Source organism: Dendrobates tinctorius, unplaced genomic scaffold, assembly GCF_039654945.1.
Source record: "Dendrobates tinctorius isolate UK_male_01 unplaced genomic scaffold, ASM3965494v1 ptg000223l, whole genome shotgun sequence".
NCBI classification, from domain to species: Eukaryota; Metazoa; Chordata; class Amphibia; order Anura; family Dendrobatidae; genus Dendrobates; species Dendrobates tinctorius.
The window spans coordinates 3400406-3426145 of NW_027361890.1; the positions used below are offsets into that span (position 1 = coordinate 3400406).

The 25740-nt window shown below is 43.1% G+C and overlaps 1 protein-coding gene across 1 annotated transcript in view; it reads right to left on the reverse strand.

The window, feature by feature from the left end:
• The window catches only part of LOC141059048 (uncharacterized), an 86597-nt gene extending 62854 nt beyond the window's left edge, over positions 1-23743 (reverse strand). The window contains exons 1-5 of the mRNA XM_073555257.1: positions 23678-23743; positions 16860-16975; positions 15269-15386; positions 12495-12596; positions 5201-5320 (exon numbers count right to left, since the gene is read on the reverse strand). Of these exons, the coding sequence (XP_073411358.1) occupies positions 5201-5320; positions 12495-12596; positions 15269-15386; positions 16860-16950 (431 nt within the window). The 5' untranslated portion in view covers positions 16951-16975; positions 23678-23743. The remainder of the gene's footprint in view (positions 1-5200; positions 5321-12494; positions 12597-15268; positions 15387-16859; positions 16976-23677) is intronic.
• Between the last annotated feature and the right edge of the window lie 1997 nt (positions 23744-25740).

A 25740-nucleotide genomic window follows, 5' to 3' on the forward strand; every position in this document is an offset into this window, starting at 1 on the left:
GGGCATCATCTCTAACGAGATTAGTTTGGCTATGTGGGCGTTCAAACCCAGTGTACGCGGATGAGAGGATGAGTACTTTCTTGTCCTACTCATAGTCTCTGGCAGGGTGAGCTAGACTTGAGAGCTGCCTATGGTGGAACTAGCGGTGGACAGGGCGGACTGAGAGAGGGTTGATGATGGTGATGGAGTTGGTGTTCTTTCTGATGGCCTAGAATCAGTCTTTCGTTGATATAACATTGTGATTCCCTGACAGCTTTGGCCTTGCAACGACACCTCAACATTTGCTGCTGTGCTAACCGGTGGGGTTACAGTGGGGGAAACAATGGAGTGTTGCTGACTACCTTCTTTGGGAGTATTTTCACATGTGGTACTCGAGGTTTGGTGTTCCGTCCACGCGTGCAAGTGCATGGTGGTTAAATGTCTAAGCATGCAACTGGTATTCAAATTTTTCAGATTTTTCCCTCGGCTAAAGGTCTTTGCGCACTTCTTACAGATAACTTTGGCCTGATCAGTAGGATTTTGTTCAAAAAAGTGCCACACTGCACTCTTCCTACTATGGAAGACATTTGGCGTCCTTGCACGCTGTGCTATTTTGACCGTCTGGCCAATCAGTTCAGCAACTTTTTGTCTTTTTGTAACCCGGTTTCGGACTCCTCCGTGCCTGCCAGATAACAGCTTTTGCGATGTCGATGCCTGCTGCAGATGCTCCGCCTCCTCTTCTGAGCTATTGGCAGCGGCACCCTCTTCCCCCAATGGATGCCAATCTGGGTCAACAACTGGGTCATCCATCACCTCCTCTTCAATGTCATGTGCACCTTCCTCTGTGTCACCGTGTACGGTGGTATAGTATGCGGGAAGGGGCACCTGAGTTTCATCAGGGTCAGAATCTGCCTCAGTACTCTGAGAGGACAATGTCGTGCTCTGAGTGAATGTAGCAGCAGAATCATCTATCAGTGGCTGTGCATCAGTGCACTCCATGTCAGATTCATCTTGGCCTGGGTAATTCACCATTTCACTTGATAACCCAGGCATGGTATGTGAAAACAGCTCCATGGAGTAATCTGTAGTGTGGCCTGCCGCATCCTTCAATTTGGGTTGGGGTGAAGGACACAAAGAAAGGTGTGGTTCATGACCATGAGCCTCCAAAGACGACTCAGTGCTTGTAGTTTTTAAAAGTTCAGAAGAGGAGGCGATAGAGATGGAGGCCGAGTCAGCAATGTAGGCCAAAACTTTTTCCTGAAGCTCCGGCTTCAAAAGCAGTTTACCTACTCCCAGAAAAGGGAGCCTTCGAGGCCTTGTGGAACCAGACGATGACGCAGGCTCAACACCTCCTGCATTCGGTGTTATTTGGCTTTTGCCACTACCAGCAGAGCCAACACCAACACCATCATTACCAGCTGGCACCCGCCGCCCACTAACACGGCCTCTTACACCACACTTCCTCATTTTTTAAAAAAATGTATCCACAATTCCACCAACGATATGGAACTGTAAAACAAGGTACAAGGTGTATATAGAACAGGGTAGAATTTAATTCTCCTATCACTTATGGACACTGATGTATTGTGTGAGGCCCAGCGTATATCACACCGCTGTAAAACAGCCTTAATTTCGCTGTTGCAACAAAGGTTAGATAGGACGGAAGAAATGGAATGTCCTTACACCCTTCTGGACACTGATGTATTGTGTGAGGCCCAGTCTATATCACACCGCTGTATTACAGCCTGAATTTCGCTGTTGCGACAAATGTTAGATAGGACGGAAGAAATGGAATGTCCTTACACCCTTCTGGACACTGATGTATTGTGTGAGGCCCAGTCTATATCACACCGCTGTATAACAGCCTGAATTTCACTGTTGCGACAAATGTTAGATAGGACGGAAGAAATGGAATGTCCTTACACCCTTCTGGACACTGATGTATTGTGTCAGGCCCAGTCTATATCACACCGCTGTATAACAGCCTGAATTTCGCTGTTGCGACAAATGTTAGATAGGACGGAAGAAATGGAATGTCCTTACACCCTTCTGGACACTGATGTATTGTGTGAGGCCCAGTGTATATCACACCGCTGTATCACAGCCAGAATTTCGCTGGTGTGAAAAATGTTACATAGGACAGGGCAGGATTGGAATCTCTCTAGAGTATAGGTCTGTAAGAATGGACAAACTCCTCGGCTTTCCCTTACAGAGTGACACCCGTATATAGGTTCAATTTGGCCGTGATAACAGCCGTTACACGGTACTGAGAGAGGAGGGTGCACGTACACTGCGGTACGGTGTATGTAAAATTGTCAAGTTCCGTGTTTTTGGATATGGACTGACACACGCTGTCTCTCTCTAGTTTTGAATGTAATCAAACAGCAAATCAACTATACTGTTTGAAAACCAGACAAAACTATAAGGTGTAGGTCTGTAAGAATGGACAAACTCCTCGGCTTTTCCTTACAGAGTGACACCCGGATATAGGTTCAATTTGGCCGTGATAACAGCCGTTACACGGTACTGAGAGAGGAGGGTGCACGTACACTGTGGTACGGTGTATGTAAAATTGTCAAGTTCCGTGTTTTTGGATACGGACTGACACACGCTGTCTCTCTCTAGTTTTGAATGTAATCAAACAGCAAATCAACTATACTGTTTGAAAACCAGACAAAACTATAAGGTGTAGGTCTGTAAGAATGGACAAACTCCTCGGCTTTTCCTTACAGAGTGACACCCGGATATAGGTTCAATTTGGCCGTGATAACAGCCGTTACACGGTACTGAGAGAGGAGCGTGCACGTACACCGCGGTACGGTGTATGTAAAATTGTCAAGCTCCGTGTTTTTGGATACGGACTGACGCACGCTGTCTCTCTCTAGTTTTGAATGTAATCAAACAGCAAATCAACTATACTGTTTGAAAACCAGAAAAAACTATAAGGTGTAGGTCTGTAAGAACGGACAAACTCCTCGGCTTTTCCTTACAGAGTCACACCCGTATATAGGATCAATTTGGCCGTGATAACAGCCGTTACACGGTACTGTGTGAGGAGCGTACACCGCTGTACAGTGTGTGAAAAATCAACGCTCAGTAGCTCACAAGGACAAAACAATAAAGTCTGGATTGCTTTGAAAAAAGCAGTTTGCTCAGCAGTGTGCACACAGCAATGCAGCTACCATGTAGCCTTAAAAGGCAGCCTAATAACCAACAGAGCTGTTGCACCAAGATATAGCCTCCCCTTGCACTGCACAGTGACTGGTGTGTTGTACAGGCAAAATCGCTAGAAGCAGAATCAGTTTTTGGTCTCTTCTGCCCTGCCTAACGCTCTCCCTACAGAATCAGCAGCAGCAGCAGCTCTCCCTATTCTGAGATCAGCATGAGTAACATGGCGGTCGGCGTGCCTGCCCTTTTATACCCCCTGTGACGCCCCACAAAGCAAGCCAATCACTTGCATGCCCTTCTCCAAGATGGTGGTGACCGCTGCCTATGTCATCACGTTGCCCACAGTGTCCGTTCTTCCTGATTGGCTGCAAAAAGGGCGCTCAAGCATAATTTGAAACGCGACTTTGGCGCTAAAGTCGCCGACTTCGTGGCCGACCTCACGCTGGGGTCGGGTTTCGTTTCATGAAACCCGACTTTGGCGAAAGTCGGCGACTTTTGAATTTTTTCGACCCGTTTCGCTCAACTCTAATTTTGAGGCCTCAGTGAGAGTCAATCTCACGACCCTTGGTTTACGAGACCAGTGCTCTAGCCTCTAAGTTATGAAGCCCCTTTTATATCTCAGAGTTTAGCGCTTTGGTCTTGTAAACCAGGGGTTGTGAGTTTGCCTCTCACTGAAACCTGAGAAATTATTTTAATGGCTTCATAGTCAGAATACAATCGCCACAATTCCATTTTCTGAAAAGTTTTACATCATATCCAAGAAATATTCAGTCCAATGCAGGAAATTATTTATATTTATTTTTACTGAATGTGCTTGCAGCAGTTAAAAATAACAAACTCGGTTATACTGACCCACCTCTGCACCAGCGATGACTCTCCACTACTCCTACTGGTCATTATTGACAGCCTGCAGCGGTGATGGGTATGGGTGAGTATAGCTGGGTTTATTCTTTTCAATCTCCACAAGTGTATGCAGTTAAGAAAATTGATAACCAAAACCCCCTTTAAATATCAATTGTATAACACTAGAACTACCGGAGGGATCATTTTGACCCTTTTGCTATTTCTTTTTCCTATAATTTCTAAAATTTTAACAAATGAGTTCTGACTTTGTGACTTTTATTTATTCATGGTAGTGTATATTTTAGGACACAAAAATGAATTGTAACTTTTTCAGGGGCCCGGATTTTACAATTCATACCTATAAGTACTGAAGGGTCAATTTGACCCCATACATAAAAGTAGTAGTAGGCAAGTCACCTAATATTACAGAGTACAGAAAATCACAGTGCGTCTCCCTAGTTGTAGATTGTAATTGTATTTTTGCATATCAGGGATGATTTAGCATTTTGTTTTGTCTAAACTTGTCTGAACATGTTTGATCCATGTCTCTTGTAGCGATTTTTGTCTGCACTTCAGTAGCAAACATTACAGTTGAAGCTACAACTCTGCATGTTTGTACAGTGTCGTTTTATTACTTCTGTGATCTTACAAGTCCCTTTTTGCGACGTATATTTGAAGCATGAGTAAGCAGAGGGGTCTGACAAGTGAAGAAATTTTGAAATGTCTTCAGAATTTATCTGAAAATGAGTCAGAAGAAGTGGCCCATCATCTGCTATGTCTGAACCACAAGCAAAAGGACAAGAAATCCGCGTCGAAAATGTGGTGTTGGAAGATGCAACGAAAACAAAACAACTAACTTGCGCAAGCTGTAACAAACCAGTTTGCGGAAAATGCACTGGCAAAGTGGAAGAAAGTACTGCTTGTGTTAACTGTTGGACACCGCATGCTATGACCATGTAAAAGGAAAATGTGTGCTGTACTTGATCTTAACACTGTTCCTACTAAGTTAAAATAAATGTTCTTTCATTTGTTGGCAATAAAAATGTTATTTTTACTCCAGAGTCAGTACTTTTGAATGGGGGTCAAAATGATCCGTAATGGTAGTTATAGGTATTATGAAACATGCAGTAGTTCTAGTGATAAGACTAATTAGGTCTCATAACAGGAAGCATCAACAAACTACTGTACCTTCTTTTCTTAGTGTACTTACTCAGCTATCGATATTTCAATTGTTGCAGAGTCTTGGCAGAAGTGATAATGAGGACAGTCATTCAGCACAGTAATTTCAGTGGGAAGGCTTATTTCAACCTTGATGTCAAAGCTTGTGATCCTTAGAAGCAGAAAAATAGAAAGAATGGAATTAGCACTTTTCCATGAGTTTACTTACTGAAACAAACATCCAAGCAAACTATTGAACACGGTGCTGATTAACCCATTATAAATCTGGTATCACTTGTGACAGAGTCACTGGCTTTGTGGAGGTAGGGAGGTACGTGTTACTGTGCATTCAGCGGTCAGTGCTGTGAAACAGGGATGTTTATGTGTTTCCAGCACACTAGGTGCTGAGAGGCTAGTGCAGAGTTTAAAGGGCCGGTTTTATGTGATTACCCGCAATGCTCACCGTACCCCTTATCCCTGCAGGACCTTCAGGTGTATGAGGACCTGCAGTGATGTCATGATCACATGACTAGTACATGTGATATATACCTGGACCAGTGGTTCAGTCTGGGTGTGTTGGGAGAGAGGTGGAACTCCCAAGTGGTTCCCATAGGAGCAAAGGACGCTGTGTGCGCTACCTACAGTGAAGCCTGCAGTAAAAGGGCTTTGATAGACTTTAGTTTTGTTTTACCATTTTGCCAGAAAGGCTTTGTTTGTTTTTCAGAAACCCGCGAAGGTTAATGCTGTCTAAAATAAACCAGCAGGTGAATTTCTACTAGGACTGTTCCTGTGTCTACCTTTGTGAAGCAGCGGAGCAAGTCAACCCCTCACTCACTGTAATCTCTCCGACTCAAAGAATAAAGTAATCTAATCACTTATACTGCATGAGGAATGGCATGAAAAATAAATGAAACCAATTCTTCACCTGCTGCTGATTTGTGCATTCTGCCTCCCAAAGATCACAATAAGGCTCGGTCACATTTATTCTGCGCTCTATGCTGGGCACTTACACCATACATTTCTAAAATACGTGATTCAGACGGAAATCTGAATGGAAGATTCCCTATAATGAGACAGATAGAGACACTTTGGACATTGTTTGGCCTATGATCCGGTGGTGTCCGTCTTTTTATGTGTGCACAAAAATGCTGTCAGCCACAGTTTTGTGCACTCCTGAAAAGACAGACACTACTGAACAGAGGCCAGACAGAGTGCAGAGTAAGGGTGCCGTTACACATAGCGATGCACCAGCGATCCCGACAACGATATGGATCGCTGGTGCATCGCTAAGTGGTCGCTAGTGAGCTGCCATACAGGCAGATCTCACTAGCAACATCGCAGGGGTCGGGGGCGCTACTTACCTGTCTGACGCGGCGATCCTGGCGTCCTCCCGCCCGGCTCCACGGGTCGCTCGTCGTCACAGCAGGAAGCGCCGCAGGAAGCTGACGACGAGAAATGATCCAGGAGCTTCTCGCGCGACCAACGATGAGCAGCGGGGGAGCGGGTCAGAGGTAAGTATCACATGCAGCGATATCGCTAGCGATATCGCTGCAACGTCACAAAATCGGTGACTTTACAGCGATATCGCTAGCGATATCGCTGTGTATAACGGGGGCTTAAGTCTACTCTCTCATTATAGTGAATGGATCCCTCAGGAGTTTTATCTGAAACAAGTGATTCAGAGGTTTAGATTGACACCCCGATGTAAGTGCTCAGCGTAGAGCGCCTGATAAATGTGATGCTAAATGGTATATAAAATGTTCCCAGTAAAATCTTTAACTCAAGCAACAAAAAAAAAGTCTCCTCTCAGGTCTGAGATCTGTAAATGGTAATATAGGGTGCTTCCATGTTATTGGTAGCACAAAAGCTCTTGAAAATCACTATGGATGGCTCCCCCCAAAATAAGAAATAAAATCCAGGAGATTCTGTGCTTCCAAATACAAAAGTTCCCTCCATTCCAAATCCTATAGTGTGCCTAAACCATATTTAGCGTCCACATATTTGGCATTTATGGAGCGATGAGAGCCTGCTTAATTTACCGGGTGCGTGCCTCCAGAATCAAGAGCTGAAAACAAGGACTGGAACGTACTGGGCACTACAACATACTGGGCACTACAATGGCGCATTTGCAATTTTCACTAAGCAACATCCATTGCTGCTTGTTTCTGGAAGACACACATTGAGTCAAAATCATCACTACATCGATTGATAAATTCCAAGAAGGATGCAATTTCCAAAATAGGCTCACTTGAGGGGAATTCTGCTCTTCTAGAACTTAGGGGCTCTGCATATAGGGCAAACTATTCTATGAAAATTAGTTCTCCAAGAGTCAAATAGCACTCATTTCCTCCTGGTCATGCAGTATTGTACAGCCACAAATGGAGTATTGCCTTGTTCAGCTGAAAAGGTGTAATAGATTTGGTGCTATTTTTTACCCATTTCCCCTTCTGAAAATGTAAAATTTGAGGCTGAAACAAATTTTTATGTGGTAAAAATGTAATTATTTTTTCTTCACTGCCCAATGGTATAAAATTCTGTGACACACCTGTGATGTCAATATGATCACTGCTCCCTAGATGATTGATTGAGAGGTGTAATTTTTAAAATGGTGTCTCTACCAATATGACATGGCACCGGCATACCATAACAGCAAAATCTGTACTCCAATATGGCTGTACTGCCCTTCTGAGCTTTGTACTGTTCATCAAAAGTAGTTTTTGACCACTTATGGGGTATTTAGATACTTACATTTATATAAATTTCTTGAGGGGTGTAATTTTCACAGTGGGGTGACTTGCAGGGGTTTTTCCCTGTTTAGTCACATTAGGGGCTCTACAAACACCACATGATGTTCGCTATCTATTCCAGCCAATTTTGCATTCCAAAGGTCCTTTCCAAGCTCTGCCGTGTGCCAAAACAGCAGGTTTCCATCACACATGGGGTATCGGCATACTCAACAGAAATTGCACAACAAATTTACAGCTCATTTTACACTGTTACCCTGGTGAAAATGCTAAATTAGGAGTTAAAGTAACATTTTTGTGGGAAATAGTAAAAGTTTCATTTTTCTCCTTTCATATTGATTTAAGTTCTGGGAAGCACCTGAAGGGTTAATAAACTTCTTGAATGTGGTTTTAAGCACTTTGAGTGGTGCAGTTTTTAAAATGGTGTCAAGTTTGGTTCAGTCACATAGGCCTCTCAAAGTCACTACAAATTTGTTGTGATCCCAAAAAATTGGGTAGATTTGGTTGCAAAAATGAGAAATTGCTGATAAACTTTTAATCCTTCTAACTTCCTAACAAAAAAATATTATGTTTCAAAAATGATGCTAATGTAAAGTTGACATGTGGTAAATAATATTTATTAATTATTTTGTGTGATATAACTCTCTGGTTTAAGAGCATAAAAGTTAAAAGTTTGAAAATTGTAAAATTTGCTACATTTTAGCCAAAATTCAGATATTTTCACAAATAAAACAAAAAAAGCGACTTAAATTTAACACTACTATGAAGTACAATATGCCACGAAAAAAAAAGTGTCACAATCACTAGGACACGTTGAAGTGTTCCAGAGTTTTTACCACATAAAGTGACACTGGTTAGAAATGAAAAAATTAGCCTGGTCAGGAAGGTGAAAACAGGCTCTGGAGCTAAAGGCTTAAAGGGAACCTGTCACCTGTTTTGGCCGCTATAAGATGCGGCCACCGCCTTCCGGGGCTTATCTACAGCATTCTATAATTCTGTAGATAAGCCCCCAGTCTGACCTGCAAAATAAGAAAAATAAGCTTTATTATACTCACCCGGAGGGGCGGTCCGGTCTGATGGGTGTTGCAGGTCTGAGTCCAGCGCCTCCCATCTTCTTGTGATGCTGCCCTCCTGCTTGCTTCATCGCTCCCCGGCATCGCACTTCTGCGCAGGCATACTTATCTGCCCTGTTGAGGGCAGAATAAAGTACTGCAGTGCGTAGGCGCTGGGCCTCTCTGACCTTTACCGGCACCTGCGCACTGCAGTACTTTGCTCTGCCCTCAACAGGGCAGATAAGTAGGCCTGGACAGGAGCGCTATGCCGGGGAGCGATGAAGCAAGCAGGAGGACGACGTCAAAACAAGATGGGAGGCGCCGGACCCAGACCTGTGACACCCATCGGACCGGACCACATCGGACCACCCCTCGGGTGAGTATAATGAAACTTGTTTTTCTTATCTTGCAGGTCGGACCGGGGGCTTATCTATTATTATTATTATTATTTATTTATATAGCGCCATTGATTCCATGGTGCTGTACATGAGAAGTGGTTACATACAAATTACAGATATCACTTACAGTAAACAAACTAACAATGACAGACTGATACAGAGGGGAGAGAGGACCCTGCCCTTTCGGGCTTACATGCTACAGGATGGTGGGGAAGGAGACAGTAGGTTGGTGGATTGCAGCAGTTTCGGTGTTGGTTGAGGTGATATCACCGGTAGTGGTGAGAGAGAAGGAGGTAGCGGGGTCATTGCAGGCTGTAGGCTTTCTTGAAGAGGTGGGTTTTCAGGTTCCGTCTGAAGGATCCAAATGTGGTTGATAGTCGGACTTGTTGGGGCAAAGAATTCCAGAGAATAGGGGCTATTCGGGAGAAGTCTTGGAGGCGGTTGGGTGAGGAGCGAATAAGTGTGGAGGAGAGAAGGAGGTCTTGGGAGGACCGGAGATTACGTGAGGGAAGGTATCGGGAGATTAGATCAGAGACATATGGGGGAGACAGGTTATAGATGGCCTTGTAGGTCAGTATTAGTAATTTGAACTGGATACGCTGAGGGAATGGGAGCCAGTGAAGAGATCATTGTAGAATGCTGTAGATGTGCCCTGAAAGGCGGTGGCCGCATCTTATAGCGGCCAAACCTGGTGACAAGTTCCCTTTAAACTTGCGATTGCTTGTTCTTCGAAGTGCAAAACTTACAGTAAATATGCAATATATAGAGAAAATGACATTCTAATATGTATACATGTACAGCACCATGGAATCAATAGCACTATATAAATAAATATTAATAATAATATAGTGTTTATGAGCTTGTTTGGATAAATAAAAATAAAAAAATCAAATTACCACAACCCAATAAAAATAAAGAAAATAAAAAAATTAAAGAAATTAAAATAATTATATGTGATAATTGCCCCCATCCATGACAGGTCTATAAAAATAAATAGAAAAAAATTGAAACTCCAGAATTGCGTTTTATGATCACCGGCATCACCACAACTTGTAACGAATTTCTAAATTCTATATCACCGCTTAAATAAAAGAAAAATGATATAAATTGTATACTGGCAAAAAACTTTGCTCAAATCTGGAGAATCTTGGCGACAAGTCATTTTTACCATGCAAAGATTATTAGAAAAACAAACCCAAAAACAATTGCAGAATTGTGGATTGGTTTTTTTCATAATTTCACCACTCTTTTAAGTTTTTTTGTGTACACTGGAAAAATGAATGATGTCATTCAAAAATACATTTTGTCTGCGAGCCTTCACGGCTATGGCGTCAGAAAAAAAGAAAAAAAGTTATGGCTCTTGGAATCAAATGGGAGATAAAAAGGAAAGCGCAAAAATAGAAAATCGCCAGATTTGGAAGGGGGTTAAGCAACAAAGAATGTTTTTGTTTTTCAGCTTATTATGCATTATTATTCTAGCAAACAGTCATTTTAGGCTGCACAATAGCCTCCTGGTACTAAGGCATCATGGCTGCTGGGTGCGCTTGCACTTAGGTTCTCTGGCTGAACATTACCATTGAAAGCATCTCTAGGTGATGTGAGCATGACGACAATTGGTTTTTGGCTCTGACATACGCTGATGTGCCAGACTGCTGGCAACCATCCGGATTTAACAACAGAGCACGTTCACTGTATTACACATTTGACAAAATTATCAATTTCAGAGTCAGGTCTGAGTGAATCCCCTGAGGAATCTACACGCGAAATGTGTGTTGGAGTGAACAAACAGGCGTGGAACATTTTGGTAAGAACGGTCTGGGGAATTTATGGCAATCATTTATGGCAAATGATGTTAAGGATCAGGACATTGCCAACTATGTACTAGAGCTTTATATAGTGGATATTATATCCATGATTGTTGGTCTGGTGTGTCCCCCAAAATGTTGTGTGACATATGTCTCAATGAATGGGGCCGCAGCACTTCAGTGATACTGAAGTTTTGTGAACATTGGATATGAAATGAAAATAACTTGATGACTAAGGGTTCATGCGCATGATAGTATTTTCTCTCATCCGAGAGAATCGGGACGATTATACAAATCACATTGATGAAATGCTGATCAGTGCTTGGACACAGTGTGATCCGATTCTCTCGGATGAGGAGAAGATAGAGAGAAAAAAAAATCAGACTGCACTCAGATGTCATCCAAGTGCAGTCCAATGTTTTCTCATTGGAGCCTGAATATTGGATTAAACTCGGACATGCTGGCATTTTTTCCTAGGACAGACTCTGTCCTGGCAAAAAAAATGGACACGTAACAGGCCCCATAAAACAACATTGGTCTGAGTGCGATCCAATGTTTTGTCGCATCCCAATTAGACTTAAAATACACTCATCTGCATCTGTCCTAAGAGCAAATAATTAATTTATGAAGTATTCCTGCTCCCCAAAGTGGGTGTCTAATTTTGCAGTCTTTCAATTTTGTAGCTCATTGTTTATTTTTCCATGTATTGCTAATTGATTTTAATCATGAATCACTTAAACATCTTGTATTTTAATAACATGGGAGTGTATGACTCCAAATGTGTGTGAGTGATCTATGTTGGGAGCTGCTATCTGTAACAACTGACTAAACATAAAGGAGGACAAGAATAATGATGAAGGTCATAGCCCAAATGTTAAGATTGAGCCTTGTAAGCATGGTGTTATAGTTGTAACTTTTTTTATCATAACACGCATACCATTATGGAACTAGATATCTTGCTACCTAGCTTCAATGGCCTGTGCTGTGTTAAGTCTCATATTACAGTTTTCTCGCATTGAGGTATTGTTATTGGGTTGTCCGTTAAGGTTAACAAGTGCAATATATGTATCCTGATGGTGGATCTCTCACCTGGAGCATTAAAGCCAATCTGTCGCAAGGTATTTGCAATATAATCTGAGAACAGCATGATGTAGGGACTGAGACCCTTATTCCAGTGCAATCTTGCTGACAGATTCCCTTTAATTTTTTGAGCTGCATGGAATTACATATTTAAATGCTTGTTCGCATGGTCATTTTTATGTTCCATGCTCAATTAGCATATATCCTATAGAGTATTTTTTAATAAAAGCAAAACTATAATAATAAAAGTTTTTAAAGTATACTTACTCTGTGCAGCTAGAGTGAAGGATGACAACAATGTCTAAATAAACACCATCAGTCTCTTGTCTAATCTTGACACTAAGAACGTCTGTTCCAATAATTGAAAGACTGTAGAAAATTGGAAAAAAAAAGGTAAATCAACGTTTTGAATTCCAGATTTTTATTAGCACAATAGCAAGTAGAAAATAGGTTACTATATCATGTGTTTAAAGGGGTTTCCCAGCGCTAGGCTACAAGTCTGTAGTCAGTCTATATGACTGCACACTTGTGAATCCTGACATCTCTCACCGCGTGCTGTAAGGATTCTCCGGTGTCGGTGCCGAGAGCGACAGTCACGTGACTGCAAGTAAGCGAAATGCATATTCCGGGACACATTCTGACTAGACTGTTTCCAGCTGAGCGCAATAATAATAATCTTTATATAGCGCTAACATATTCCGCAGCGCTTTACAGTTTTTGCACACATTATCATCACTGTCCCCGATGGGGCTCACAATCTAAATTCCCTATCAGTATGTCTTTGGAACGTGGGAGGAGACCGGAGTACCCAGAGGAACCCCACGCAAACACGGGGAGAACATACAAACTCCTTGCAGATGTTGTCCTTGGTGGGATTCGAACCCAGGACCCCAGCACTGCAGCGCTAACCACTGAGCCACCGTGCCACCCTATTGCATTGAGAGAGGCCACGCTCATCTAGTTGGAATGTGGACTGGAGTAGCATATGAAATACCTGCTGTCACATGACTGCCACCACTGGCGCCGGCACTGGAGAATCCTAACAACGCACAATGTGAGGATTCACAAGTCTGTAGTCACATGGAGTGACTCCAGACTTGTAATTTAAGACCAGACAACCCCTTTAATACCATGTCGGTAAATGTACCATATTAAGATTCATCACCATAAATATAAAAACTGATTACGCTAATTATTTAAATGTATACTGAGGAGAAAGGAACCTTTAAAGCGTAACTGTGCTTTGCAGTAACTTTTTGTATAAATTGTAGAATAACTTTATATCTGGTCATTATATGACTTGTATTTCCCATTTTTAACAGTTTTCTCCTCTACATACTCTATCTGTAATTTGCAATTAACTGTTTGTTGTGGGAGGAGACGGCCTACAGTAATTTCTGCCATACACAGCTTAGTACAGAGAGTAAGGCCTTCTCCTCATTCACTTTTTAGCTCACAGAGACAAGCTGTACTAACATGGAGGACATTTTACAGCAGAGCTCAGCTGTGAGGTAAAACACTTGCTCTAAAGCTCTGCACCATGTTTTTCTATCTGCCTGTTTCCTTTGCTGCGCCACACTCCTCTACTCACAGGGAAAAATGCAAAGTACTACATCTGGGCAATAAAAATGAAAAAAGCATATACAGAATGGGAGGAATAGGGCTAAGCAACAGCACATGTGAAAAAGACTTGGGCATACTAATAGATCACAGACTGAATATGAGTCAACAGTGTGATGCAGCAGCAAAAAAGGCAAATGCAATTCTAGGATGTATTAACAGAAGCATACAGTCTAGATCACGTGAAGTCATTATTTCCTTCTACTCCTCTTTGGTCAGACCTCATCTGGAATATTGTGTCCAGTTTTGGGCACCACATTTTAAAAAAGACATCAACAAACTGGAGCAAGTTCAGAAAAGAGCGACCAGAATGGTGACCGATCTGCAAACCCTGTCTTATGAGGAAAGGTTGCAGGATTTGGGAATGTTTAGTTTGCAAAAGAGAAGACTGAGAGGAGACTTAATAGCTGTCTACAAATATCTAAAGGGCTGTCACATTGTAGAAGGATCAACTTTATTCTCATTTGCACAAGGAAAGACTAGAAGCAATGGGATGAAACTGAATGGGAGGAGACACAGATTAGATATTAGAAAAAACTTTTTGACAGTTAGAGTGATCAATGAGTGGAACAGGCTGCCACGAGAAGTGGTGAGTTCTCCTTCAATGGAAGTCTTCAAACAGAGGCTGGACAGACATCTGACTGGGATGATTTAGCGAATCCTGCTTTGAGCAGGGGGTTGGACCAGATGGCCCAGGAGGTCCCTTCCAACTCTATGATTCTATGATTCTATGATTCTACTCCTCTCTCCAAAGAGCAGGGGTGGGGTACCTCAGGCCTTTTCTCCGATCCATGGGCAGCTTCCCGGGCGCCGCTGTACTTGGGCCAGCAACTGTGCCTTGATGGCCACTGACCTTTTCAGTTCTTCTCTCTGTGAGCATGTGCAAACAGCGTTCACTACTGAATGCTGAGGCACGTGCAATGAAAGATGACACCAGTGCCAGCAGGAACATGTATTTTGCCGCAGGATTTGTACGGCTCCCGAAGGATGGTATAAATAGCCAAATGGCCCGTTGCAGAAAAAATGTTCCTCACTAGTGATGAGCGAGTATACTCGTTGCTCGGGTTTCTCCGAGCATGCTCGGGTGTCCTCCGAGTATTTTTTCATGCTCGGAGATTTAGTTTTCGTCGCCTCAGCGGCATGATTTGCGACTGCTAGACAGCCTGAATACATGTGAGGAATGCCTGTTTGTTAGGAAATTCCACATGTATTCAGCTTGTCTACAAGTCGCAAATCATGCAGCTGAGACGATGAAAACTAAATCTCCGAGCATGCCAAAATACTCAGAGATCACCAGAGCATGCTCAGGAAAACCCGAGCAACGAGTACACTCTCTCATCACTATTCCCTACCCACGATCTACAGGCTAAATCCATATCTTGAAATCATTGCTTATATTCTCTTTGTAATATATAACTTACCCAGTTATTTTAGTTATAGGGTTGAGTATAGTTGACATCAGGCCAGAGTCCACCAACTGAGGAAGTTGTAGTGCTAGAAACTGACTTTCACATTCACTCGAAAATATTTCATAAACACCTGCAAACGATACAAAAAGAGAAGTGTACGGCTTATTACTTTATATACAAATGACACAAAATACAACACAAATAAAACTGCAGTGTTTTTAAAAGTCTGTGGCATGTCAATTCTTTTAGCTGTTTTGTAGCAGTTTTTTCACCCAATAAGAAGATATAAAAACTCAGCAAAAAAAATAATACAGCATCACATTTGCGCTATGTTTGCAGCCCTTTTGCATTGTTTTTGGTAAAAAAAAGTTAGCTGTATCAACGTGTTACTGTAAAGACAAAGCATACACATATGCCACCTGAAAAGCGCATTTATTTGCTGCGTTTTATACACCGGATATTTTACCTATAAGAGTAAAGGCTTTGGCTGCAGAAAAAACAAAACAGCCAAAATGCTACATTGACGCTATTTCTTTTCTGCCAAGAGTGCAGGTATTGCTGCAGAACAAAAATGCCTAGTGTGAACTTAGCCTAATATATATTATAGCCCCATTAGAGCCTTCTTTTTTTACTTTACATTAAATAATCACGCTGACAGGTTCTCCTTAAATATCTGGGATCCTGCCCTAAGATTTCTGTATTTTGGAGTCATTGATATAACATTAATTGCAAATTCAAAATGTTGGGACAGAGACTTCCGATTCTGATCATTACTGATGACTGGTGATGAACACTGGAGGGCTAGTAGTGCTATGTGTTTTTAAACTATTGGAAGTTTGAGCTTTTATCTTCAATGGAGGAGATCATCCGACTTATCATCATATCTCAGAAAATCAGTATTAAGTACATTTCCCATTTAAAGATAAAATGAGTAGATGCATGTGTGGTAGGTTTATAAGCTGTATGACAAAAGATACTTATGCCCAAATCATACATGCAAAACCTGCACAGCATTCTGAAAAACCTGCAGCAGTGGGATCAGGCCCAAGTTTTGGTGCCTGCTACTTGGACAAAAACCTTCTCATTTCTCATGTTTGACCTTGTTAAAATAAAAACACCGCTACTCCACTACCGTGCCGGCAGCTGTTCGCGGGGCTCATGTGAGGTTGTTACGTCATGTGATCCATGCACCCAATCAGCGCTGACGTCACTGTCTCCCACCTTAGGACAAATCAAATATCAAGGTGAAGTGAGAGAGCAGCCGCAGCCCAGACTTCCTGTTGATGTCCAATATGTCCGAAGGCAGGGACGGTGAAACCGGCACTGATGTAACAACCTCGTGTGAGCCACAGGAACGTGAGTAGGAAGTAAATATAGGTGTTTTTATTTCAATGAGGCCAATCATAAGGAAGGAGAAGAGGTTGTCCAAGTAGTGGACAACCCCTTTAAGTACTTTTCATAAAAAGTGCAGAATGGTATGAAATGTAGTTCTAATTTACCATTTCATTACTATAGTTATACTTAATTACAGTATTACTATTTAGTCACAGTACATACAAATATGGAACTGTCTTTTTCAAAAGATAATGAAAATGATGCTTACGTTGTTCAATGCTTTGGTATGACACGCATGCTTGTGAATTGACTGTCACCGAGGCAGCTGCCAGCAAGAGAAGTGTCCACACCAAGTTCATTTTATGTTGATGAGAGCCAGGAGAACTAAAAAAAAGAAGATAAAAAAATTAAAGTGCATTGCATAAAATGACATCAAAGAGTTATTATGCATATTGTCTCTTCAGAGAGAAAAAGGACTTGAATTGTATAGCGCCACCTGTTGGGAAGGGTTGATAATGACTTGTAGGATTGCTGCTTCCAATAGGTAGCGCTATAGAGTTCAAGTCCTCTTCCTCTCTGAAGAGGCAATTTGCATATTAATTTTCCCAGAGGAACATTAGCCTCCTTACCTTGGCATTACAGAGCCTGTATGTCACTCTCCACAAGACGAAATGCTACCCTTTAGACCTCATCAAAGAGTTAGTAACGTTAACATTTATGATACATGACAGTATGGCCCCTAATAACTAAGACTGGTATTTCAAATGGCAGCTTTAATTATGGGAATGCAGGAGTAAGATGTGCCAAATTCATTAAGAGCATCATGCAACTTAATGAAATCAGTCCATTTTATCAATGTCATACACTTAGCAGGCTAGGAGAATCCTCCGGTGGGCCCCTGTGCAAGACTAGACCACCACCCTCTTATATGATCAGTACTTGGCACTATGTACTTGAATCTCTATGTACAGACAGAGGCAGCATCTTATTAATTTACCAGTCTACAAAGTCCATTGTTATATATATTTGTGATTGAGGATAATGTCACAGTTTATTATTATTTTTATTATGCATTTATATAGCGCCATTTATTCCATGGCGCTTTACATGTGAAAAGGAGAAATATAGACAAGTATAGTAAACATGTGTAAGACAAGGGACACACAAGTACATAAGGAGAGGGGACCCTGCCCGCGAGGGCTCACAGTCTACAGGGATGGGTGAGGATACAGTAGGAGAGGGTAGAGCATGTCGTATTGTGTTTCAGTAGACCGAGGATCATTGCAGGCTGTAGGCTTGTCGGAACAGGTGATTCCTCAGGTTCTTCTTGAAGGTTTCCGTTGATGGTGAGAGTCTGATGTATTGCGGCAGGGAGTTCCAGAGTATGGGGGAAGCACGGGAGAAGTCTTGTATGCGGTTGTGGGAAGAAGAGATAAGGGGGGAGTAGAGAAGGAGGTCTTGAGATGATCGAAGGTTGCGTGCGGGTAGGTACCTAGAGACCATTTCACAAATGTATGGAGGAGACATGTTGTGGATGGCTTTGTATGTCATGGTTAGGGTTTTGAATTGGAGCCTCTGGGCAATAGGAAGCCAGTGAAGGGCCTGGCATAGGGAGGAGGCTGGGGAATAGCAGGGAGACAGGTGGATTAGTCGGGCAGCAGAGTGTAGGATGGACTGGAGCAGAGCCAGAGTGGTAGAGGGGAGGCCAGAGAGTAGGAGGTTGCAGTAGTCGAGGCGGGAGATAAGAGCATGCAATAGTGTTTTTGTGGTTTCGTGGTTGAGGAATGAGCGGATCCGGGAAATATTTTTGCGTTTGAGGAGGCAGGAGGAGGCCGTTGACATTGATGGATAGGTCTGGTGGAAGGGTTGTGTGAGATGGAGGAAAAATTATGAATTCTGTTTTGTCCATGTTCAGTTTGAGAAAGCGAGCAGAGAAGAAGGCTGAGATAGCAGACAGACATTGTGGGATTTCATTCAGTAAGGAGGCGAGGTCGGGTACAGATAGGTAGATCTGCGTGTCATCGGCATAGAGGTGATACTGCAAACCGTGGGATTCTAAGAGCTGTCCCAAGCCGAAGGTATAGATGGAGAATAGTAGGGGTCCTAGGACAGAGCCTTGGGGAACACCGACAGACAGGGGGCGAGGTGAGGAGGTGGTGTGTGAGATGGAGACACTAAATGTTCGGTCTGTTAGGTATGATGAGATCCAGGATAGGGCCAGGTCTGTGATGCCAAGAGATGAGAGAGTGTGACGTCTGCCTGCGGGTCTGGGCTGCAGCCAGGCAACACCCCGAGAAACACTGATACCCTTTACCCCTATACAGGGATCTGGATTTATAGCAGAGCCCAGGAGGCGCTGTCTGAATAGGAGCAGTGACCAGAGCAGGACGGTCGCCAGAAAGGTGTTCCAATACGGGACACAAACGTGGAGATATGCAAGTCTAAACCAGTCGGACAGCAATGGTACAAAAACGGTAGACAGAAGCAGAGTCAGATTCAGGCCGAGAGTCATAAACCAGGAGAGTAGCAGAGGTACAGAATCGTTAGGCAGAGGCAGAGTCAGATTCAGGCCGAAAGTCATAAACCAGAAGAGTAGCAGAGGTACAGAATCGTTAGGCAGAAGGAGAGTCAGAAGTCCAGGTCAAAGTCAGAGTCAGTCAGAAAGTAATTCACACAGTAACACACGGGGGGAACCAAGAATATATCCGGCGGCTTGCAAGACCAGTCCCAAGGTATTTCAGGGATCAGGTCACCCCTCATAGGTTCCTGAACTGATGATGTCATCAGTACCGCCCCCAGGACCAGGCCAGATGGAGATGCAGTAACCTCTTGATGACTGACAGAGGGGCGGAGCCTGCGTCCACCAGATGCCTGCGCAGGTGCCCTTACTCTGTCAGCACCATAACTCCCGGGCGAGCCATAGCGCCTCCTAGTGACCACGACAGGAGCAGCAGACCCAGAATTTAACGGCGACGTGACAGACCGGCGCCTCCTAGAGGCTAAAGCCGGGACAGTAGGCTCTGAGCCTGACGTGACAGAACCACGGCCCCTTCCAGTGGCCGAGGCAGGAACAGCCGTCCCTGAGTCTGACGATAAAGTGGCGGTACGGCGCCTCCTAGTGGCCGCGACCGGAACAGCAGGCACTAAGTCTGGCGGAAACGTGACAGAGAGTCTGTAGCAGGAGGGAATGGTTTACGATGTCAAAGGCAGAGGACAGGTCCAGGAGAAGGAGGACAGAGTAGTGTCGCTTGCTCTTGGCAGTTAGTATGTTGTTAGTGACTTTAGTTAGGGTAGTTTCAGTTGAGTGATGCGGTCGGAAGCCAGATTGTAACCGGTCAAAGAGGGAACAGGAGGAGAGGTGGGAGGACAGTTCAAGATATACATGATTTTCCAGTAGTTTTGAGGCGTAAGGGAGAAGAGATATTGGGCGGTAGTTAGACACAGAGGATTGGTCAAGGGAGGGCTTTTTGAGGATGGGTGTGATTGAGGCATGTTTGAAGGATGAGGGAAAGACACCATTTGTAAGTGAAAGGTTGTAAAGGTGTGTTAGAGATGGGATGAGAACTGTGGCCAAGTTAGGGATGAGGTGAGACGGGAGTGGGTCGAGGGCACAAGTGGTGAGGTGTGATCTTGACAGAAGGGTGGAGAGCTGATCTTCTGTCATGGTGGAGAAGCTGGCTTGTGCAGAACAGGGCGGAGTGGCTAAGAGGGGCATTGGGGGCTGCGGGCCAAAATTTTGTCTGATTGTGTCGATCTTCTGCTTAAAGAAGGAGGCAGTCTTTGGCAGAAATGAGAGGAGGGGGAGGAGGTGCTGTGGGACGGAATAGAGAATTGAAAGTGTTGAAGAGCTGTTTAGGGTTGTGAGACAGGGAGGATATGAGAGATGCGAAGTAAGTTTGCTTTGCGGCAGAGAGCGTGGACTTATAGCTGGCAAGGGACTGCTTGTATGCGCTGAAGTGCTCAGTAGAATGGGTTCTCTTCCATCTCCGCTCAGCGGCCCTGGAAACCCGTCTCAGTTCTTTGGTCAGGCTGGTCAGCCAGGGCTGCCTGTTGATTGTTCGAGTTTTGCTCTGCGTGAGGGGGGCAGCCGAATCAAGCGTTGCTGTTATTGTGGTGTTATAAAAGGTGGCAGCAGCATCTGTGTCATGAAGGGAAGCTATGTCTGTAAGAGGGAGAAGGGATTCAGAGAGTGATTGTAAATTGAGGTGTTTGAGATTCCTGCGAGGGTGAGCAAGTTTATGGAGCGGGGGTTGCGTAGTAGGAGAGGAGAGGGAGGAGAATGTCAGTAGGTTGTGGTCAGACAGGGGGAGGGGTGAGATATTGAGATTAGTGAGGGAACAGAGACGGGTGAAGATAAGGTCCAGTGTGTGACCATCTTTGTGAGTGGCCGCAGAGGACCATTGAGTGAGGCCGAGGGAAGCCATGAGTGATAGAAGTTTAGAGGCAGCTGGGGTGGAAGTGTCAATGGGGATGTTGAAGTCACCCATGATGATGGTGGGGATGTCAGCAGAAAGGAAATGGAGTAGCCAGGTGGTGGAGTGGTCGAGAAAGGTGGAGATGGCTAGTTCTGGGGGGCGGTAGATGACAGCCAGTTGGAGGTTGGAGGGGGAATAGATGCAGACAGAGTGCACCTCGAATGAGGGAAGAGTAGCGGAGGGTGGCAAAGGAATTGGGGTAAAGGAGCAGGTATCAGACAGGAGCAAGCCAACTCCTCCACTATGTTTGTTGCTGGGGCGAGGGGTGTGAGAGAGATGGAATCCGGCATAGGAAAGCGCAGCTGGAGAGGCTGTGTCAGAGGGAGTGAGCCAGGTTTCAGTGATGGCGAGGAAGGAGAGATTGTTGGTGGTAAAGAGGTCATGGATAAATGATAGCTTGTTGCAGACAGAGCATGCGTTCCATAGGGCTCCAGGTAAGGGGGTTGAGGGAGTGGGGGCTGGATGAATGGGTATGAGATTATCATGGTTGCGAAGACGTGTAGAGGATTGTGGCAGGGTGGTAGAAGTGAGTGCAGGGAGGTGTTGAGGAGGGCCAGGATTTGGGGATACGTCGCCAGCAATAAGGAGTAGTAGACAGAGCATTAGAAGGTGGGAGCAGGATAGGACATGATGTGGCCGTGTGTGTCTGGAGAAAAAGGATTGTATGTGGAGGAACAGTTGTGATGAAGAGGTGAGATGGCTGTGAAGGATGGAGGGGGAAATGACAAGTTCCTTACTGGGTGGAGGGATTGCAGGAGTTAGGGAGAAATAGAGTAGTATGGGGGTGATAGTAAAAAGAAGGCGAAACATTGTTGTGGTGTTATAGTCCGTTACCTTACAGTCAATTCCAGTCCAATTCAAGTCTAATTCAAAGTACTTGGAAATTAGTACTTTGAAACTGATGGAGCCGACTACGTCTGGAGCAGACCCATGGTGGTGAATATATGTGCAGCTAAAGACAATCAGGTGTGAGTGAAAGTGGGGTGTGACTGTCCAGGCCAAATGCACAGAGTTAAGCAGAGGTCATAAAAGGGGGAAGGGGTTATACAGACCACTTAGATGTGTGGCAAAGATAACAAGAATGGAGTACAATTATGGATACAAGAAGATGGGTAAGCTATGCATACCATATAAAATACAATGCAGTTCACATGGGGCATTCAGGAGCATGAGAAAGTGGTGGAAATTCTACATTTGCATGTAGATGAAAAATGGGGCCCTGGAGTTGGTTACTGTTGGGGTCTTAGCACCCCAGTCCGACACTGTTCATATGTGTGCCTTACCGGAAATGTGAAGATTGGAATAATTTGTCTAACTTAAGAAATGCCAACACATTTTTAATTAATTTGACATGTCCTACGCCACCCCAGCTCTGTTTATTTTGGCAAAGCTGCACACAACTGGCATGAACATGCTGATCCTACTAAAATTTTTGTACCGCAAAGTGTATTATGCCATTTTATTATGGATAAAACACTTTGATTAACTGGGGCCTAAGTATTCAGTCTTCCTGCTGTGACACTATGGGGAAAAGTAATTTTACAGGTCCCAGATCCTAATTTTACAGGCAAATTTTACAGGGCATTTTTTCAAGAGTTGAAGATGATATATGTAACCCCTCTCCACTCTGCCACACAGATGAAAACAGTGGGCCCCACTTTACTAACAATAGTACAATAGCATATATGAAAACGGGTTTGCTAAACTGGACAAACTAATGCAATACAGATTGTATGTACTTGACCACCCTATAATGATAATTAGATACTTATTCTGTCTCAGAATATAAAGCAAAGCAACAGAAAATATGAAGCATTAACCCGTTGTGATGCTTTAGTAGCCTGTGTAAAAACTGGATTTTTTAAGAGGCAAAATGTGGTATCAATATATTTATTCATCATAAGAACTCTGTTGAATTAAAATAGAATTTTATTATAAGGAATCACTTTTAATACAAGTCCCATTGTCCTCTTGTCTGAAATAGTATTTCTAAATAATTCTTAAAGTATAACCATTGTTTTAATTTGTATTTCATGAACCAATAGTACACATGAAAATAAGCAACTTTGTAATATATCTTATCAGAGGAATCTGTTTCCTTTTCCTCCGGGACTGATCAGTCATTCTCAAAGCTCTCAATTCCAGGGTAAAATCAGTATTCACTGAAGACAGACTTTCCCATTACTGAAGTTGCAGTTGCAACTGTTTTCTCCTATCTGAGTTATTTAAAAATCTATTAGCACCATCTCCTATATCAGTAATGTAAAAATTTGTGTTCACGGAAGACAGATTTTACCCTGGAATTGAGAATTTTGAAAATGAAAGATCAGTCCCAGAGGAGAAAGAAGCAGATTTCTCTGATAAGATATAATACAAAACTTCTTATTTTTACCTGTACAATTGATTTATGCAATAAAAATTAAAATGACGGTTATTCTACCTTTGTCGGTATAGATTAGCAGTATCTTCTTTGCTGTGAAGGCATATAAAACAACAGGACACAACAAATATTAAAGTAAAAAGAAAAGCAGAATATTATCTAACAGACAGATAATACAACAATTATAATTCAGTTTCTTATCAATAAAACTATGCAATAAATATGAAATACCTGAAACCAATATATGGGACCTGAATTGGTAAAATACAACTCTTAGGTTAATGCTGGTTTGCTTCCCCTTTATATACCCATCAACCCACCTCAATCAAGGAAATGTCCTAGATTTCTTGGTAAGTACATCCTTTTTTGTACAATCTCCAAGTTAAATAGCTGTTGGCAACTTCTGGAAACTTTCTTTGGAACGTATGAAACTATTTTCCATATTTGATGAAAATGGGGAGATGCTCAAAAATTTCCCTCTATTTGGGGGCAGAGAGGGCCGCTACAAAAAGCAGCTCTGGTAAACTTTACGTTACCACGTAGAAACTCTCTTATTTGTGGGATTTGATTGGTAGCTTAAACCAAGTCACTTGACCCAAACTGGGGTACTGTTTATGCCATATTTACAGTCTTCTATTCCATAAATTTACCTCCCTGTTTACCTTGAGGAAGATTTGATAATTTTGTTCTTGTGCACAATGAGTTACAAACTGGCAAAATGGCAAAGTGTGCTAAATGAATGGCATCATATATTTACTAGCCATGTTAGGACTTGTTCACACGTTGCGTTTTTGTTGCATTTTTTACTGCGGGAAAAAATGCATCATTTTAGAGTACCACCAAAGTGAAAGGCATTTCTGAAATCACATGCTGCTTATTTTTTCTTGCAGATTTGAAGCATCAGATCCTTTTTTCAAATCTGCCACAAGACAATTATTTTACCAGTTTTGCAGTGTTTTTCACCCATGTAAATGAAGGGGAAAAAATGCAATTAAAAACGCTGCAAAGATGCACCAAAACATGTGCATTTTATGTCAATTTTTTTGTAATTAAAATGGTAAAATAAAATTCAAGCCTTTGGAAAAAAAAATAATTTGTCTAAAAGCTGTGAGAATAAATTTGAGTGGAACTGAATTTTATAAAAATCTGCTTTTACGAAAATGTAGAATTTTTGTAATTTGTTTCTGCTGGCCAACATTTTTCTAAAGCAATAAAGGCCATCAAAATGTCTCACCGGCATTACTCTGTCCCTCGTCGCACCAGTCTGCTTCTTGTCACCTCTTTAGGGCTCATACTCACTTGCGAGAGACTCGCACGATTCTCATGCGAGTCTCTCGCATGAAAGCCCAGCACTGCCATCGGCACTGGGACTGGAGCATGCGGCTACATGTATTTCTATGCAGCCGCACTCTCCAGTCCGAGTGCCGGCGGCAGTGCCGGGTTTTCATGTGAGAGACTCGCACGAGAATCGTGCGAGTCTCTCGCAAGTGAGTATGAGCCCTTAGATTGGTGTTGGCAGCAGTGAAATCCTAAGGCCTCGGTCACTAGGCGTGTTTGCTAAACTCGGGAGGTTTCTGTGCATGTGCCAGCAAAGGTCATTTCCTACTGAGATGTATGATGTCATCGCAGGCACCGCCACCTTTGCGGGCACATGTGCAGAACCTTCCCGGGTCTAGGAAATTCAGAGATTTCACCTCTGCCGATGCCAAACAAAGATGGAACGGGGACCAGACAGGTGGTGGTGAAAAGCACAGGGACCTGAGAAGTGAGTCCCGAGATGAGTATAAGAATTTCTACTATATTTTACATATTAGGGTATGTATATCGACGTCCAGCTCCAGCAATGAGACTCGTAGGTCTTTCCCGCCTGGTAGTCAAGCTCCTGCAAGGACTGGATTAGGAGTCAATCCTTCAATGAGAAAACAACAAGGAAATCCAGCAAGGACTCAGCAAACCAGGTTTGGAGTAAAATAATTCTTTTCTTTATTTCTTCAAAAAAGTTAAAAAAGAGACCCACAAGGATCAGGAACCAGAGTACATGGCAGAAATAAACTCAATTGGGACTACGCGTTTCGGCGGCCTAATCCGCCTTCCTCACGGTCCAAACCTATTTTACATATTATATACTGTATATATATTATGCTCTGGGGACTGGAGAGACCCCAAAGCATAAAGCACATTAAGGCTATGTGCCCACATATGCAGAAAATTTCTGCTTGAAAACCGGACTCCTTCCCAGAAAACGCATGTTTTTTTTCCTGCGTTTTCCGTGCATTTTCTGCACAAAAAACGCT